This window comes from Buteo buteo, chromosome 13 (assembly GCF_964188355.1).
Source record: "Buteo buteo chromosome 13, bButBut1.hap1.1, whole genome shotgun sequence".
Classification (NCBI taxonomy): Eukaryota; Metazoa; Chordata; class Aves; order Accipitriformes; family Accipitridae; genus Buteo; species Buteo buteo.
The window spans coordinates 33,077,028-33,094,437 of NC_134183.1; the positions used below are offsets into that span (position 1 = coordinate 33,077,028).

A 17,410-nucleotide genomic window follows, 5' to 3' on the forward strand; every position below is an offset into this window, starting at 1 on the left:
GAACTAAACAGGAGTCAAACAGGAGTTAACATGGTAGGCAGAAGATGACTTGGTAAAGATAACAGGTTCAAATTTCAGGTTCTTAATTCACTGTGCAAAAACACAGGGTAAGAAACATGGGTATTTTAGAAGTGCTAAGTTCTAGATACTCACACAGACAGAGCAGTTCAGCTTGGGCATCCCAATTTGAAAAGGGATTCAGTAAAGCCATGGAATGCATATTTTAGGCAACAGAAAGAGTATGTGACAAAGTGTCCTGGGGGAAAAAAAAAAGCCTAAAAAGGCCAGAATGATTCTGTCTTGACAAAGGAGAAGGAAATGTGGCTGATAAGAATACAGTAAAGTAGCTAAAATTATTATAAAAAGAGATTTAAGACATTGTTATTGAACAAGTTTGAAATAAAGGCCTAGAATATACCTTATAAAACTTTTTTTTTTTTTTTTTTAAATTGTTTCTATTATGGTGAAAGTGAGTGGTAATATGTTTAAGAAGGACCAGATAGCTGCATGGAACATACCAAATCAGTTATTTTGGTTCTTGGGTGGACCTGACTGTGGTTAAGGCTGGGGGAGGAATTTTGCACTACTTCTCTGGCATTGTAGCCATTATCATTATAGTATCTGAATGTGTGTTCGTCATTTGCTATTTGAGTTGTTCTAGTTAGCTGTGGTTATACAGATAAATCACATGGCGTAATCTGTACTCCAAGGTGGAACAATACAAGCACTTCCAGAGCAAACAGTAACACATATTCACTTAAAATGTAAACTTGCTGCTTGGAAATTGCCCTTTCAAGAAATGTTCATATACGTCTGAATATCTCAATGAAAATCTTAAGGTACAGAAAATAAAAAAAGGGTTTAAATAATGGATATTATGATAGCTGTTGCAGCTCCTGCTCAGTAGTAGTTCCCTGTGCGTGCAGAAAATGTAAGATCCAATAATTTACCAATTTAATCCCTGGATTTATTAAGATTAAAATAAAGACGCCCACACTTTAAAGCAACGTTGTACTTGATGCCTGGGTCTGTGCCTGCTGGAAATCTGAGAATTCCAGTTCCTAAAAAAAGGTCACATCACAGATAATGAAAATAGCAGGAATATGCATGCTTCTGTCAGCAGGTATTAATGCAGCCTAGCTCGTTGTTGCTGTGTGTCCTAGGGGCTTGGGGGAGTGTTATGTCCCCATGTCTAATAACATGTGATCTCTGACTGAAGTTTTTCTTGGATTTGGGCATTCATACCACACTCGCATATTGGGTTTCTGGTGTATAGTGACAGTCAAATTCACCCTATAACTTTTCACTGAGAACATTACTAAAACTTCCTCATTTTCCTGGAACTAGTCAAGCTTAATATTGCTGAATTCCCTACCTCTGTTAGATATGGTTGAAGGTAGCCAAGACATTCAAAAGCTGTTGGACAGACACACAAAAGCAAATGCAAAAAACATGATTGAATTTGGCTTGTTTGGTTATGAAATGTCACCCCCAAAATCATTAATTTAAAACTAACTGGTTTCAGTTTGTAGTAGTTTGGAATTGTGAGGCTTTGGAATTTTTTGATCCCTTGATAAAGAAACTCAATACTTTGATACTTGATAAAGAAACCACCATTTGTCTAACATCAAAGCTATGCGCTATTCTCTCTCTTGCACTCAGAAGGCTAAGGGCTTGGGTTTTGCCTATGCAAAAGGGCTTTTTATAAACAAGAGAATAAAAGAAATGAAAGTATTCATAAATACATATCAGTGCTATTGAAGGATGACCTTTTCTCTTTTTTTTAAATAACAGCCAGTCTCAAGAAACATAGTCTGCTTGGCTGATTTTTTTTTCCCAGGATAGCATTTCCTCTCTTGAAGGAAGGCTGCTTCAGTCACATCTCTATTTAACTGTCTGCCCCTCATCCTCCCCACCCAGCCTGCTGATCTGATCTGTGTTTCCAAATACACCCTTAATTATGTATATGAAAATGTAGAAATATAAGAATAGCACACACTGGCATGTTCAGGTTTCTAGTCTGTTTTCATAACGGCATACAATGCTGTTCTGCAAAGCAGCAGAACAGATTAAAGATCACAGAAAATTGTTTCTGGCTTACTGTTTCTGGTTTTGCAGGCACCCATGGAATTCCCAGGATACAAATTTCTTTGTTACTGCATGGCCTTGGCATATGCTTGAATGCTAACATAATGTGCAGAGCTACAACATGAGTTAAATTGAAAAAATAGCTCCTGATATGTAGTTTGTCTTAATAACACTCTAATCTGTAGGGCAGTGGATATCACATTTCAAATTTTTCAGGTATGATTGCCTAATCTTTGCATTGTAATTCTGAAAATGGTTGGTATCACAGGTGTCTCAACCTGTTTTGGCATTTCAGTCATTAGTAGGTTATTTTTTAAGCATGTTCAGGCCTACACAGTACTTTGTATAATTTTTAATTGCTATTCAAATGCTGGATATCATACAGATGAATTGGTGAAACAGGAAGCAGATTACTCCAGGGTCTGTACAGGAGTGTCACTATATAGGAAATGAGTCCTTAAAACTATATGTGGATGGGGTGAAGTCAAGAGTGCACTGAAAGTATGGTACAAATCAAGCTCAGTAGACATCAGATCTGAGTCCACCATCTCTAGTTCTTGTTTCCCATAACTGCATCTAGTTGCCTCAATATATATAATGATTGACAAATACAGAATAATACAAAGGACCTTTATATAATATCATAAGAACAGGCTGGCTCTACTTGCTTCCGAATCCCTTCCAGCAAGAGAGAAGAGAGGTGCAAGTTTTTAATGCTGTTTCTATAGTGCAGGCAACTCTACAGTTCCTTTGGCAGTTGGCTCTGGCAGAAAATTTAAGCAGTGTGAGTAGCTAGTTCTGTGCCACTGAAATGAATTCAGAAGTCAGTGCCCCTGTAGATCCCACATACTTTTACGCAGTGAGCACTGCAAGTTTCTTAATGCAGCTTTACACACATTTTTTTCTTTGGACTGGGTGGAGTTCAGGAAGAAGCCAAAAATGTTCTTGCTTGTGTAATTTTCAGTTAAGATCAGTTGAATTTAATTCTTGAATGTGATATTTTTCCAGTGGTTTGTGTAACTCTAAACACAAGTTATGTGATGTCATGTGCTCTGGTAGAGGAGCTAGAAAGGTTACAGTTTAGTGGGATTTAGAACATGGAAATGCTAACCTATTTAAAATTGTAAAAAAAAAATAAATTACAATATTCCTTATCTTTTAAAGGCATCTCTTGCCTGCCTCTCTGAAGAGTAAAGAAGCCTGGGCTGCTTTTTGATTCCTTTATTTTCAAGCATTGTTATCTTTTGGAGACTTACCTCTCCTTGAGACCTGCTAGTAATGCTTATAATGCACTAAAATACCGCTGCAGCCAAGGCATAGCGTTAAGACTCTCAATGTACACATTCACATGCTTTACATGTTTCTTGCAGTATTTAAGATATTTTATAACATTTCCACATTAATTTATAGGATCAAATTCTGCAGTCATTGTATAAAGGTAAAATTCTGACTTCAGCACTGCCTAAGACGGAGTTCAAAATCTTTATTGTGTTGCATACAGCCACTTTAATGGTGAAAGCTCTTTGTTGAGTACAACATGTCCACGGGTTACTGCTTATGCAAGAAAGTTGTAGTGTGGTTGCATGTTCCCTAATGCGATTACGCAATCAATTCATATAAACTCTCATTCTGTTGATTGCTTTACTGCCGGTAAAAGGACATTCATATAACCTACCTGCACAGAAAACCACATCCCTTCTGTTTGAGAGATGAGACTGATGACAGACTGTGAATTTCCATGTGTGGTTTTGGGGCAGCAGCTAGGTCTTAATTAATACCCAGCAGCAACTTTGTTCCAGACTGTGTACTAATTTTTTTATGAGCAATAATCACTCTCATATCTTCACATAAGGCATCCAGCATTTTGTCACAATACAGCTTTTCTTTGAGGAGGTATTGCTAAACCTCAACAAAGTTGGGAAGCTCTCTAGAGAACTTACTACCACTGCTAGAGTGATGCCAGTTGTGAGAGAGTGCATGGAGGGGAAAACTACTTGGCCAAGAAACTTAAAGGCAAATACCAAGAAGATATCAAATCAAGACTAGAGAGGACTGAGGGGAAAAAGTAGTTCCTAGGAAGGAGGAGACCAGGGAACAGTAGAGAAATAGTGGAAGAAAGGCCACATTTTCTTTGGCTCAGCACCCAAATCATCACCACCATCATCAACAACATCAAATCAGGCAGGTGAGTAGGAACCTGAATGTTCTTATCCAGATCTGATGTGCAGTGAGGAGAGGGAGAGATAAGTTGTGCAATACCTTCATCACCTGACTGTTAGCGCTGGATAACACAGATCTTGCACAATCCTGCTCCAGAACCTCTTCTCTCATTACGAACTGGACTGTCGTGCCTACTGCTGGCTACCAAATGCTAGACATAGAAAACAACAGCTGATGCCATGCTAACTAATCAGAAGAAAAGGTTCCATTTTCTTTGTGCTTCATGGTGTCAAAATTACTAACTCTTGTCTTCCTTGTCTGAAAGCAGTCATTTCACAGGGCAGTCCTTCTAGTGAAGAACATTAGCTAACACCATTTGTAATGAAAACAAACACACAGAAAATTAACTTGGGTGACAGAAACATCCAATGGCCATTGCCTTACCAAAAAATGATGCCATAGCTCAGGGATGAGAAACTTCGATTCTGCAGGCCACATCCAGCTGTCTGACCATGTCTCATTGCCCTTCTTCCCGAGGGTCCCAAAGTCCTTATAGAAGTGTATCTGTTGTATGACCAAAACATAGGGAGAAGACTAGTGAATTGGTCACACAACAGGGATGACTGGTGTGTCCGACCACAGGCAGGAGTGTATCTAGCAACAGATGACTGGATACATGACGAACAGCCAAAATATATTTGTTTCCCATTTTTTTCACATTTCTATCAGCAGACTGAGAGATGAGTCCCTGACAGTTTGCAAGAGAAGGCTGAGGAAGACATTGAATGGATTTGCATGGGGTTTTTAAAATGACAAAACTATATCCATTAAAACAGTTGGTAGAGGTTTTATTCTTAAAAAGGTTTGTGGGGCCCTAAGTTTTTTTAGGCTTTAGTTCAGGGGAAGCCAACAGAAAGCAGTCCTGTTCGTCTTGGCTGCCTTTTACAGAGCGCTTAGGAGGTGGTGTTCATGGTTCTCCATATGAAAATCTCCCTTGTGTACTGTACAGATACAATGATTTCATTATGCATTGTAATTGTAGGTGTAATTAATGAAATCCACAAAATGTGCTTAAGAACAATTGGTCTGCTGAGTCTTGGTCTTTCTCCTAAATAATCAAGAACACATCAGGGACAGTGGCTTTCTCCATGCTCTTGAACAAAATCCTATTTAAAAAAAGAATTGCCTGTCTGTTCATTGAGACACTATTTGAGATTTGGCTGAAGTATCTTGGAGGCATAATCGGAGTTCATAAATGGAGGGAAAAAGAACCTACAAATCTCTTTTTCTGAGCAGGAGCCTCCTAAGTAGATCTTGGAGATAAATGTTATGGCCAAATCTGTGAATTTAAAACAGATTATTGGCTGCTTAGTTTGAAGGCTGGCTGGGGTCAATTTTGCTATCAGACAATTTTAATTAAGGTGTATTGAATTTCTCCAGGAGGCTAATTTATTTATTTCCGATTTGGTGTAGTGTGTGGAGAACTTTTATTTCTTATTTTGGCACAGAATTTTTATAGGTCTCTGGGCCTCTTAAACTCACTATTCAGCATTAGGAAGATGAAGATTAGTGCAAGTAGGAAGTTACAAAAATTACAACTACAAAAAATGCTAAGTCCATGTATTCACAGAAGAATAAGATGTTCCAGATAAATAACAAATAAAGAATATGTGACGTTCAGACTCAGTGACAGTAAAAACCAAACCAATATACAGAAGTAGTAGACAGCACATTTCATGATTTGATATTTTCATTTTTAACAAATGGTGAAACTAAGGATGGAAACATATAGTACAAGTTGCCTAAGGCTATGCAGCACATATTCCAGATACCCATCTACCCCACAATGCTACTTTGGTCCGCAACCTGTGCTCACCTCCAGTGCTGGAGCTTCTCAGGCTGCACATTTACCACAGTGCCCAAGTGCAGACCTAGCACAGCCATGCAATGGCATGGGCATCTTGCCCTGTGAGAGATGTTTCCCATGTCCGAGATCTTTTGAGAAGTGCATCACATCACCAGACTGCTATTTGAGCTCACTGGTCCTACCGTAAGCATAACAGGCCATGGTTTTTAGGTTAGCTATTGATAGAAGGCTACTACCTTCAATGTGGCACATCATATACCTAGTCGAAATACAGTGCTTCCTGCCTCACTTCTAAATGAGACCTAAGGCAGTGAACAAGAGAAACTGTACTACCTGGTAGCAAATGCAGAAAACACAGGCATGGCTGTGGAGAATACAAGGTGAGAGCCTCACATACAGTGCCTCAAAATTGCCATTTTGCATTTTCACCATAATTGTTTTTAAATAGCTGAAAAGAGAGATTTCATGCCTCCTGAACTTCAACATTGAGCCAGACAGACATAGGGACAGCTTGGAGGAATAAGTGAATATTCTATAGAGCTCAGTACAGATATTGTCAAAGTCCAGTCCAACGGAGTACAAGAGATATGAAATGTGACATCCATGAAAGGATCAGGAGCCCAGCATCCCTGAAGATCCAGTTATCAAATAAAGTATCACTAGTTTGATTTACAGTACTTTTTCATGGGCTGGAATACCACAGTGGCCTCTCTGGCAGAGAGTAACACCTTCTCCACCCAATTAGTGCCAAGTGGCATCTACCTTGCTCCCAATCTTTTTATTCTAACTTTTGCATGCAAAAAAAACCATGGAGGACATTGCTATTCCTTCTAATCATGCCATGTTTGCTTTCTGCAGGTGAACGGCCTTTTGAATGCAGCTGGCAAGGATGTAACAAGAAGTTTGCCCGCTCCGATGAGCTGGCCCGCCATTACCGCACTCACACAGGAGAAAAGAAGTTCAGCTGTCCTCTCTGTGAGAAACGCTTCATGCGCAGCGACCATCTGACAAAGCATGCCCGTCGCCATGCCAATTTCCACCCAAGCATGCTCAAGAGGCGAAGTGGAAGCAGCTCAAGAACAGGCTCTGTCAGTGACTACAGCCGCTCAGATGCCTCAAGCCCGACTATTAGCCCCGCCAGTTCCCCATAGACCTACCTGCACTGGATGTCAGCACTTTGCCTCCAATACCTAACGTGGAGTTTTGTTTGTGTTGCACACATGTAAAAAACTCTGTCGCTTCCCCTCCTCAGTTCCCCACTTCCCCCCCCCCCCCTTTTTTTTTTAAATTAGTAAATAGCTGCCTCCCACTGCAATTTCCAGTCAAACTTTCTTTACCCAACCACACAAGTGGCTATTCTAACCTCATGGACAGACAGACTTACATGTTATACTTAGTGACTCCTGCTGTCTCAATATTTCATACATTTTGCAACCATTTAGAGATCCTCTTGATTATTGTTTGTAAGTAAATGAGAAAATCTAAAAAAAGAAAAAAACCCCACTTAATTCACCTCAGGTGTCAAAGTAGTTTTGTAAGACTGGATTGCACAACGTGAGCATACATACACTTACAAATCAACTGTGTTGGATTGTGTCTCCCTTCTCCTTTCTCAGGGATGGATATTTATGTTACACAATAACTACAATGAAGACACACCCTAACTGCAGCCTTATTCTGTAAATATATTTGCACTCAGAAGCTTTTTGTTAGGTTCTTTCACACACTGGGGAAAAAAACCCCAACAAACAAACAATACAAAAACCAAACCAGTACTGGAATGTAGTACCAGACTCTTCCATTGTTTGTTTTCCTGATTATATACCTACATTGGGGAGTGTCCAAACAGGAGTCTTGTCTTTCTTCAAGCTGCCCTCTGCTTTTGGTAGCAAGCCATCTTTTCACTTCATGCTGAAGATGCTCCATAATCAACTTCCTATTGCAAAAATCTCTGTGAGGTTGATAAACTTGTTTGCTTATTTGTTTCATGCTAGATGAAATTCTGAGAAAAAATTCTAAACAAGATGCCTTAAGTAAATAACCTAAATCACGAGGAAACTTATTTACACTGGGTAACATTTTATTGCAGGGTGGCATGGACTCTCAGAGGCATTCTGTCATCACTCTCTCTAAGTTGTTAAGCTCTCTGCACTGCCTGTTCAGTATGGGACCAACAGAATATGCAAATCAAACCACACTGACTTGAACAATTTTCTTTATTATTTTTTCCTTTTTTTTTTAAATGAACTATGGAAATAGCATAGCTGAACCACTGCCCACCAAAACTTTTGTCAAGGTACTTATCTACTGTACAGCTGTATCTTAGCAAGACAAATTGGCTAAGACATAGTTTCTGTATCCTGTTGCATCACTATTGTGGTCACTGATAAACGGAAGCAAAAATCGTAAGATATCTTCTGACTGGAAAAACAAAATATGCATTTTTTAAGTTTTAAAATAAAATGACATTATAGCTCAGCACTACTACAAGTTTCTCAAAAATACACATACCAGCATAAAGTAAGGTGCTGTCATTTCTGAATAACTGCTTAATAACTAAAAGGCAATCTTTGCTAGTTTTCAATAACTTTCAAATATCTGACACTAGATAGACCACTAGGAGGTAGATTTTTATGTTTTATGTGGTAGAAAATATAGCAAAAGACCAGGAGCATTGTGATGTACTGGAGACCTCACTGGCAGCAAATACACTCTCCTTGGTTTGGCTGGGTCTGATGGTGCATAGTATAAATACAGGTCCTTTTGATTCAGGAATTTTTGGGGTTTTCTTATTTTTACTGTAGGGTATAAATACAGTTAAGTGTAGCATGGTGAAAAGAAACTCTCTACGCCAAACCTGCCGTTTGATATCAAGTGAATGCCTCCAGATTCCAAATGAACCTGTATCTTGCTGCTTTGCATTGATCCAATTTTGCAAGTTTTTATTGTACTGTATATTAACTGTGAGGGGCTAATATAGATTTCCAAGTAGTTTCATAGGTACTTCCATAATATTTACATTATTCCTAATACTATGCATTCTATTAGTTGTATGGATAAATACTTAAAGACAGTTCAAAGTGCAGATATTTCAGTATTTTTTTCATGTTCATTTGCTTCAGATTTCACCTCTGTAAAATCACAATTTTCCCTTTTTGAATTGGAAGTCATGCGAGGCACAATTCTACTGTTTCATTTCACAGAAAATGAAAGAACATTGTACGGGTTTTTTTGTCAGATGATGAATATTGTTGAGTTTGTGTGATGAGTTGCCTAACCACTGTTAGTTAGGGGAAAGCCAGATCTGTTTGCCTCCATAGATTTCAGCTTTTTTTTTTGCTTTTTTTATTAAATCTTGATCTACTGAGATACATAATTTTAACAGCTTGATACAATTCAGGTAACAGGAATTCACATTCCAATCATTTCTGTGACTGCTAAAAGTGCTCTTGTGCTGTAGTTAGTAAAGAGGCGTTTAAGATATCTAGCTAAAGGAATTCTACAGGTCAGCTGTGTCTTGTGCACATACTTTGAAACAAATCATAAACACTTTTCTCATTATCATTATACCTTAACAGAGGGATTGGGGGAGCGGGAGGGACAGGACAAAAACAAAAGGAGAACTCAGTATCAGCAAAAATCATAGGCTTCATGTTCTAAGTTCAGTTTGTTGTGAAATCATTTTTTCCAAGAAGAGCATCATTTAATCTTCAGCAAAGGAGGAACTACTCCAGTCCATTTATTTAGGGTATAGTAATTCATCGTGAATCAGTAGATGCATTACAAGTAAGTTGTTTTAATAGCCTGGAGAAAGAATATTCGCATCAAGTTTTATTAGCGCTGAGATTATGGGATAACCTATTCTGAGTGACACAAGAACTATGTAATCTTTAACTCAAACAGTAAACTAAGCATTTTATGTATATTCTTTATAGATATTACTAATCTCCAAGTTTAAGCAGAGGGAAAAAAAAAAAGGTTCAAAGTCAAATTTCCAGTTCAGCCAGTTCATCTAATGAGAAGGCTATGAGACTATATATAGCCAACACAGCTACACTTTCAGGAAATTATCTGAAATTTTTCATTAAAACTTCTTTTTTACATCTTTGCTTTAAAGACCTCAGAGCATGTTAGGCTGACAGTCAAATTACTGCATTTTAAAATCCTAGCTAGAGTTTCAAATATCTCCATTAAATGTTTAATACATGATAGCTTTAGGGTAAAGTGATGAATTCCAAACCACTAGTAGTTTCCAAAACTGAATGTGAACAAAACTTCTCTTAATATTTTTGTATGGAAAGAGAGTGTTTGGGGTTTTCTAGCATCTGCTAGATGGTAGAAAAGAAGCAGAAGCACCAGCAAGGTCATAAGACTCCATTCTCATGATGGTTCCTCCTCAGTTTTGCAGATATGAGAAGTCTGAACAGCTCAAATTATGTTTTGAAATCTGGGTCCTTATTCAAACTATCCTCAGATTTTTACCCTTTTGTTGTTTCACCCAGTGGTGTAACCTAAAACAGTCTCCTGGCGTAGCAACAAACGTTGCACACTCAGGAAACGCTGCTCTGGCAAGGTGCAGATTTCTTCACAGTCCTCCATTTGGAGGAGTGTGAATCTCTCCTGCCGCCTCCTTTCCCCATGCAATCTGTTGAGGTGAATCCCCACAAACTATAAAATTGCCCTAATTTTTTTCTTTTAATTTCAGAATATAACAACAAGTTTATTATTATTAAGAAAGCCCTGAAAGTTTGTTTGTTTTTCTCCAGCCATGATTCTAGTTTCCTGTCTAAGAGTTGAGCTTAACTGCATTGCTGTAGGAAATGGGTGCAAGTTAAAATCATCACTTCACTACCACCACTCAACTGAAACTAAAGACACTCTTAGAAACCCATTCACCCCTTCCATTAACCTCATCCTGTGCAAAGGTCTAGAGTGCATTAACGGCCACATGAATTCAATTTTCATCCTGCTTCTTACAAAGCAGTCCTGGTAAACTCCTGGCAGCTAGATTTTATTGTGAGAATTGTTTATATCTGCAAATTAGTTGTTCCTTGCTTTTATAATATATGCATAGTATCTGTTTACATTACATAACTGCAAAGGTGTGTATTTGTAACAAGTTATCAGAAGCCTCTGTTTGATGGTAATGCCTAATTCCTGTATGTATCCTACCCTCTTTACTGCATTAACCCTTACAATAACTTTTAGCTATGAGGGCCTCTGTACACCTTTTAAACCTCATTACCTTCTATCCAGACATTCAGCACTTTCTGTGTTTCATGCAGCCAGGCAGTAAAAGGCTTTGTGAGGAGCTTACCTGTTTTAGCTATTCACATTCACAACTGCTTTTCTACAGTTCTTTGCCATGAGTTCTGAAATTTGTGCTGTGTAAAGTACATTGTTGTTTTGGGGAACATGGTTTGTGAAGAAAGAATAAGGAAAATGAACTCTGCATACTTAAAGCTTGCCTTTTCATTGCCATTTGATTTACTAATTTCATCAGGTGATGCCTACAAACTGACTTTCAGGTGCTCTTTTACTCCATCACACCATCTGTTTGTGCATTGGGTGCTAACATATAGTCTATGTCAGTGAAGGGTATGATGAATGCCTGTATTTTTAACTCTTTTGGTGATAAAGCTATAGCCTTAGGCAGAAGAAAATAACCATATTATACTTGTTTACCCCATAAGGCAGACTATAGAATGCAAAAACCCATCCACTGGTATAGATTTTTTATACATATATATATAAAAATATTTATATATATGGATTTATATAAGCATATGCACATATATAAAAATACATATATATGTGTATATTGTATAGTACACATAGCAGTGTGTACTATAGATGCTACACACCAAATAATGAAGGGATGTCTACAGAGCAAAAATAGGTGTCCATTTCATTATAACTAGTGATGCATCTGAACCAAAATCCTAGATCCAAACACCACTGCATTTGGAAAGTTTGAACCTGTTTTTTGAGATTTGTGGTTGAGTTTGATCTCTGGTTACAGCTGCAGTTACTTGTGTATATATGCATTCTGGGGGACGTGTGCGCATGTGCACATGTGCTTTTTCACAAGCGCGTGCCTGTGTGGGTGACAGAGAATGTGTGTGCCAATAAGTGTGCACGTGTTTACATATATACTTCCAGCTTTGGTGAACTATAATGTTACTGGTGTCATCTTCACTTGTACAGTTTTATCAGCAGCACATGAATGCTTCCAACTTTTCAACTCTTTGAATCACTACATTGAAGTATTACAGTTGTACAGTTATATGTTCATCTATTCTTGCTCTGCTGTAACTTTTTATGTATTTTGTACTGCATAGATTATATATTGTGATAATGTCCTGTGCAACAATAAAACAGGGGAAAAAAAGGAAGAAAATTAACAACTGTAAAATACTGTCTTAACTTGTATGCATGGTTAGTGATGTTTACATTTTCTAAAATAAAACTTATAACTATGAAATATTGGTTTTCTCTTAATTTCTTTATGTATCAGTTAAAAAGCATCAATTTTATATTTCTGCTGTTCGTTTGAGGCTTGATATCTTGTTTGGTATCTTTGTTTAAATTTCATCTAGTGCTATTGTTTAAAATGGGAATTTTAAAAAAATCATTAGTCAACTATCCTTTCTTTCAAAGCCCAGTTCTTTGCAAATTTCTGATGTTTTAATCTCACAGCACCCTAAAATGTTCTTTCATAATTTTAAAGATGAGGAAATTGAGATCTCAACTTTCTCAAAGACATGAGGCAATGGCAGATATATGCCTTTATCCTCCTTTGAAAGTAATGCCACACCGCAGGAAAACAATTTTGTGCCCTATAATGAATATCTGTCTATAGAACATTATAACTGATTGCAAAAATAATTTAAAACAGTGGACTACTGTTGAGAGATGAAAGCTAAAATATCCTTACTAAGCTAGGAGCAATTGTGGGAATTACTTTAAAATTAGTACATTTTCTTGTAAGGGGCCATGAAAACTGTTCAGAGCAAATAACTTGGAGAGCCATTATCTTTAATAGCAGGTTTCCCCATGTATTCATTACAGTGTCGAACTGTCAGTGCTATTCATTATCTCTGACCATGCGCCAGTTAGCTTGTACATCTGTATGCATCTATGATCCACTGCTATAACTTACATAGAGGAACTGGCTAAAGCACATAAATGCTTAACTATGTTAATACAGTATTTAAGGGCTCATTATCTGAGAATAACATAATCTTTGCACATGCAGTGGTTAGCCCTGACTCTTTATTAGTGCACCCTGACTGGAACAGAAGACAGAATGCTTCTGTCCAGCAGAAAACCAAAGGTTTGTTTCATTCTCTTCTAACATAAGCATGATGTGGCCTCTCACTCCTTATTCTCAACGTCTGTTATAACTGGGAAATCCCAGGCAGAAGACTCTCTGAAGCATTCAGGTTGTGAGAATCCTCAGGCAAAAATCCTGGTAAACCATGTAATACCTGAGTGAGTTGAAGTTCCCTTGCAGACCTTGTGTATCAGTCTGTCTGTTGAGCTTCTTCCATTTCAGATCCACTTAAGTAACTAACCTCACCCCACCCCTGGCGGTCTTTCCCTTAATGCTTCCTCAGATGTCCTCTCACCCCATTCACAATTCTTAATTCAATTTTCACCCTTGAACAGACAGGCTAGGCAGCTGCTTTAGAAGTCCAGTTGCTTTTTGCTAGTTTGTTCTTATGGAAAGGGTGTGACATGCCTAACCTCTGCCACTACCCGTTCTTTTGGCCACTCGCTCTGAATTCACTCTTTGTACTAGGGGGGAAGGTGGTGAAGGTCTTTTTTTACTGATGCTGGAGAAAGTTGACACAGACTGTTGCGCCTCTTTTCTGTGAAGGAATGAGTCTAAAGTTTCTTGAAAATACAGGTTACACAACACTTCTAGGCACTGTTTGTTTGTGAAAATCTGTCCTGAAGAGTAGCATTTCTGATGTCTTCCTACGTGAAGGATCCACCTCATATTTGGTAACAGAAGAGCAGTCAAAGATTGTTTTCTAAACTTTCTAGAAGAATGAAAAGAGAAACAAATCCTTCTAAAAGGATACGCCTTTTCAGTTTAAGCATGGAGTTGTTGCCTTGGTACTGTAATGTGCCTCCCCACCCAGACACACACACTCTGGAATGTGTATGTTAACACATTCTCACCTGCAAAAGAAACTTCTCTCGGGTTGCTAAATGTATGGGTTTCTGTCTTGCCTGTGACTCAGCATTTGCCATGAAATGTTCACAGACTTGGCAGTAGTCCATCAGTTCAGAAGAGAAGCAATAATACTGCTAGAATTAGGATGGGATTTTCCTATTTACATTTACTTGTGTATCATATCTGGCTTCAAAGTAATCCACCTTAAGGTTCATTGCCCCAGCTTTTCAAGGAAGCAGATCCATGTCATGCTTTGCTACTTGACTGCAGGAGATTACAGTGACATAAATATAAATATGCAGTCAATAGAAACAAGAGAAGCAAGAGAAGATGGAGCTTGAAATAAAAAAGGTGAGGACAATGAGACAAGATGAGTGTTTCTAGCAGCTGACCAGAAAGGCTCATACAGCATCAGAATACATGTGGGGTTTCCTAAATAATTTCAGAGCAAGCAAGCTAGGCAGCACCTCCAAAGATGACCAGAGATCATATCATCTTTTCTGAGAGCAGTAGAGGAGGGAGCTAAGTCAAAACAGTAATTCAAGCAGGCAAGCACCTGTGTCTAGCTAGTTAAAATGTGTTCCTGGCACAGCGAAGAGTATAAAGAGAGAAGAAGGGATTATTTTAATAGATTCCTCAATCCACACACCAGGCAAGGGGGGGGAGTCTGGATGCCCAGACATCTGAGCAGCTAGAGGGAAAGAAGAAAGCATGAATGAACACTGGCTTTGGGAGCCAGATTTGTGCTTTGTGCAACTCAGAGAACAAGATTACATTAAACAAGTCTGGAGAAAAAAAAGTGAAGAAAAGAGATCTGAGAAAATCTGAGTGGGGTTTTAGGCAAGAACAGGCCACAAAGGTCTGCTAACCAAATCTGAATACCGAGCTTAGTAATAACTCTACCTCACCAAGAGAAAACAGCTCTAGAGTAGAACTGCTGCCTCGTCATAATTGTAAATAAAGGATCAACCTGTCCTACCCTGTTGGCACTAGCAGGAGTTAGATTAAATCTTTGGCTCCCACTGGATGGAACAAATGTTCAACAGGAAAAGAGGGGTTAGCATAAGGGGCTGGGCTAAGAGAGGCCCTGAGATGCTGTTGCTGGCAGCTCTCTGCTGAGCTGACATTTCTTCTCTGTGTCAGTGGATAAGTGTGCCTGCCTGAGCACACCGCAACAGGTCTGAGCCTGCTGCACTAGCACTTGTAAGGTACACTCCAAAGGGTCACAAAGACTTACACTGCCCAAGCTGGCTTGTTCAGAGCTAGTCCCAGTGTTCTTCCCAAGGCCTACCCAGTACAACTGGGACATCTCCCAGATGGAAGATGCAATATGCCAAGTGGGTGGATGAGAGAACACCATTGAGAAAAAAGGCCCGTTTGAAGGACAAGAGAGATGGTGCTGGTTAGAGAGAGAGTTTCAGGTGTATGGCAGCATAGTAAGAGGAATGAGATGAAAAAATGTGGGAAACAGAGATGAAAGGTGCAATAAATGGGGAGGCTAAGGTAAAGAGGGGGAAGATAAGTATAGAAAAATGAGCAAGGAGTATAGGGTAGGGCAATTTTCTGTCATTTTCTAGAGAGAAAAGGTGCAAACGTGAAAGGCCTAAGGTGCAAAATCCAAAAGGGGGTCTAGAGGAAGGAGTAAGATAGCTCATGTAGTAGCATTTCTAACAGACTAGAAGGTAAGGCACGTAAGTGCATAATAAACAGGACTGTGTGTCTTTAAGAGACTGATGTTTGTGTTTTCCCATGCTCTGCTGTTGTGGAAATAACTTTCTGAGTAATTTCTCTGATCCTGGAGACAAAGTGAACAGACACAAAACATAACAAAACACAATAGCAACGGGAAGAGAGAAATTCCTCCCTCCCCCTTCCACCACACACGCATTTTACGTCAGCAATCTGAATGCACTCAAAGCCTCTGAGTGGAAGAGAAACAAGGCACAGACTGACAATGTTGTTTGGTACACACTTCTTGAATCAAGTTCACCTTCTCCACCACTGCATAAACAGTTAAAACATGAAAGCCACACTTACCCAGTCTGTTACTTTTAAGTACGTTATCCAGTCTCTTTGGTTAAAAGTCTTACTGTCCAGATTTTCCACAGACAGTGAACTGCAACAGGAATTTGCTAGCTTTTTTAAACTTCAAAGCTTTGTACTTCAAAGACCCTGCAATTTTTCTCTCAAGCCTCATGCCCCGCCCTCTGCAAAAAAGTTGTCAGTTTGGTACTCTCTCTCAAAATGCTACATTTGGAAGTACACATACATCTAAAAATGAACATTACAGCTATGATCTTCCCAGAGGGGAGTAATGAGATGGGCACCCTCACAAGTGGCTGGTCCCAAACCCAGGCTGTATCAAGACTTCTACAACGAAACGCAATTATCACCAGTGATCAGACCTGAGATGAGTCCATTTGCTGTTTCTTCATTTAGTCTCTATTACTGTGCTGAGAACTGTTTCAAACCCTTTGATATTACAGACAATAAGGTCCCATGAAGTTGCAAGGCCTTACATGTTTGGTTTAAGATGCAACCTTTTTGTTGACTTTGGAAGTCATAACACAAATCCCAAGCTTTCCAACTCTGGGGCTGCCGTACAAACTGCCGTTTGCAGCCTGCTGCCAGGAATAGGATGACTTGACAGGAAGAATAAAGAAGAAAATTTTGCTCAGGATTGCCAATCCCTCCTCCGCCGCTGCAGCAAGCCCTGCCCCCAGCTCACAAGGCCAGGGCTGAGGGAGATGCCCATGGTCCCGGGCAGCAGGCGTGGATGGGCTGGCTGCAGAAGGCAGAGCAGGTTGGCAGATCCCTCAAAAGTAATGACCTACATCTGCCTTCCTTGCTGAGGAAGAGGAGTCACTCTCAGGGGCTGAGGGTTTGAAAGCAGCCACAGCACTCCCCAGGTTTTGCAACTTTCCCTAAAGACTGGGTAAGGTATGGTGTCCCTTAATGTGCCCTTGCAAGCAGCTGTACTGAGTAACCTGGGTGAGCGAACAAGAGGCAAGCCCAGGAAACAGGAACCTTACGGAGGGTGGGAGTGCACAAACAAGACTGGGTGAAAAAATCAGGCCTGGCTGTTGGCTTCCCTGTAAGAGACCTTCCAT

At 39.3% G+C, this 17,410-nt stretch overlaps 1 protein-coding gene across 1 annotated transcript in view; it reads left to right on the forward strand.

Annotated features, from left to right (window-relative positions):
• The window catches only part of KLF13 (KLF transcription factor 13), a 36,792-nt gene extending 24,193 nt beyond the window's left edge, over nt 1-12,599 (forward strand). The window contains exon 2 of the mRNA XM_075045455.1: nt 6,974-12,599. Within this exon, the coding sequence (XP_074901556.1) occupies nt 6,974-7,266 (293 nt within the window). The 3' untranslated portion in view covers nt 7,267-12,599. The remainder of the gene's footprint in view (nt 1-6,973) is intronic.
• Nucleotides 12,600-17,410: the final 4,811 nt, after the last annotated feature.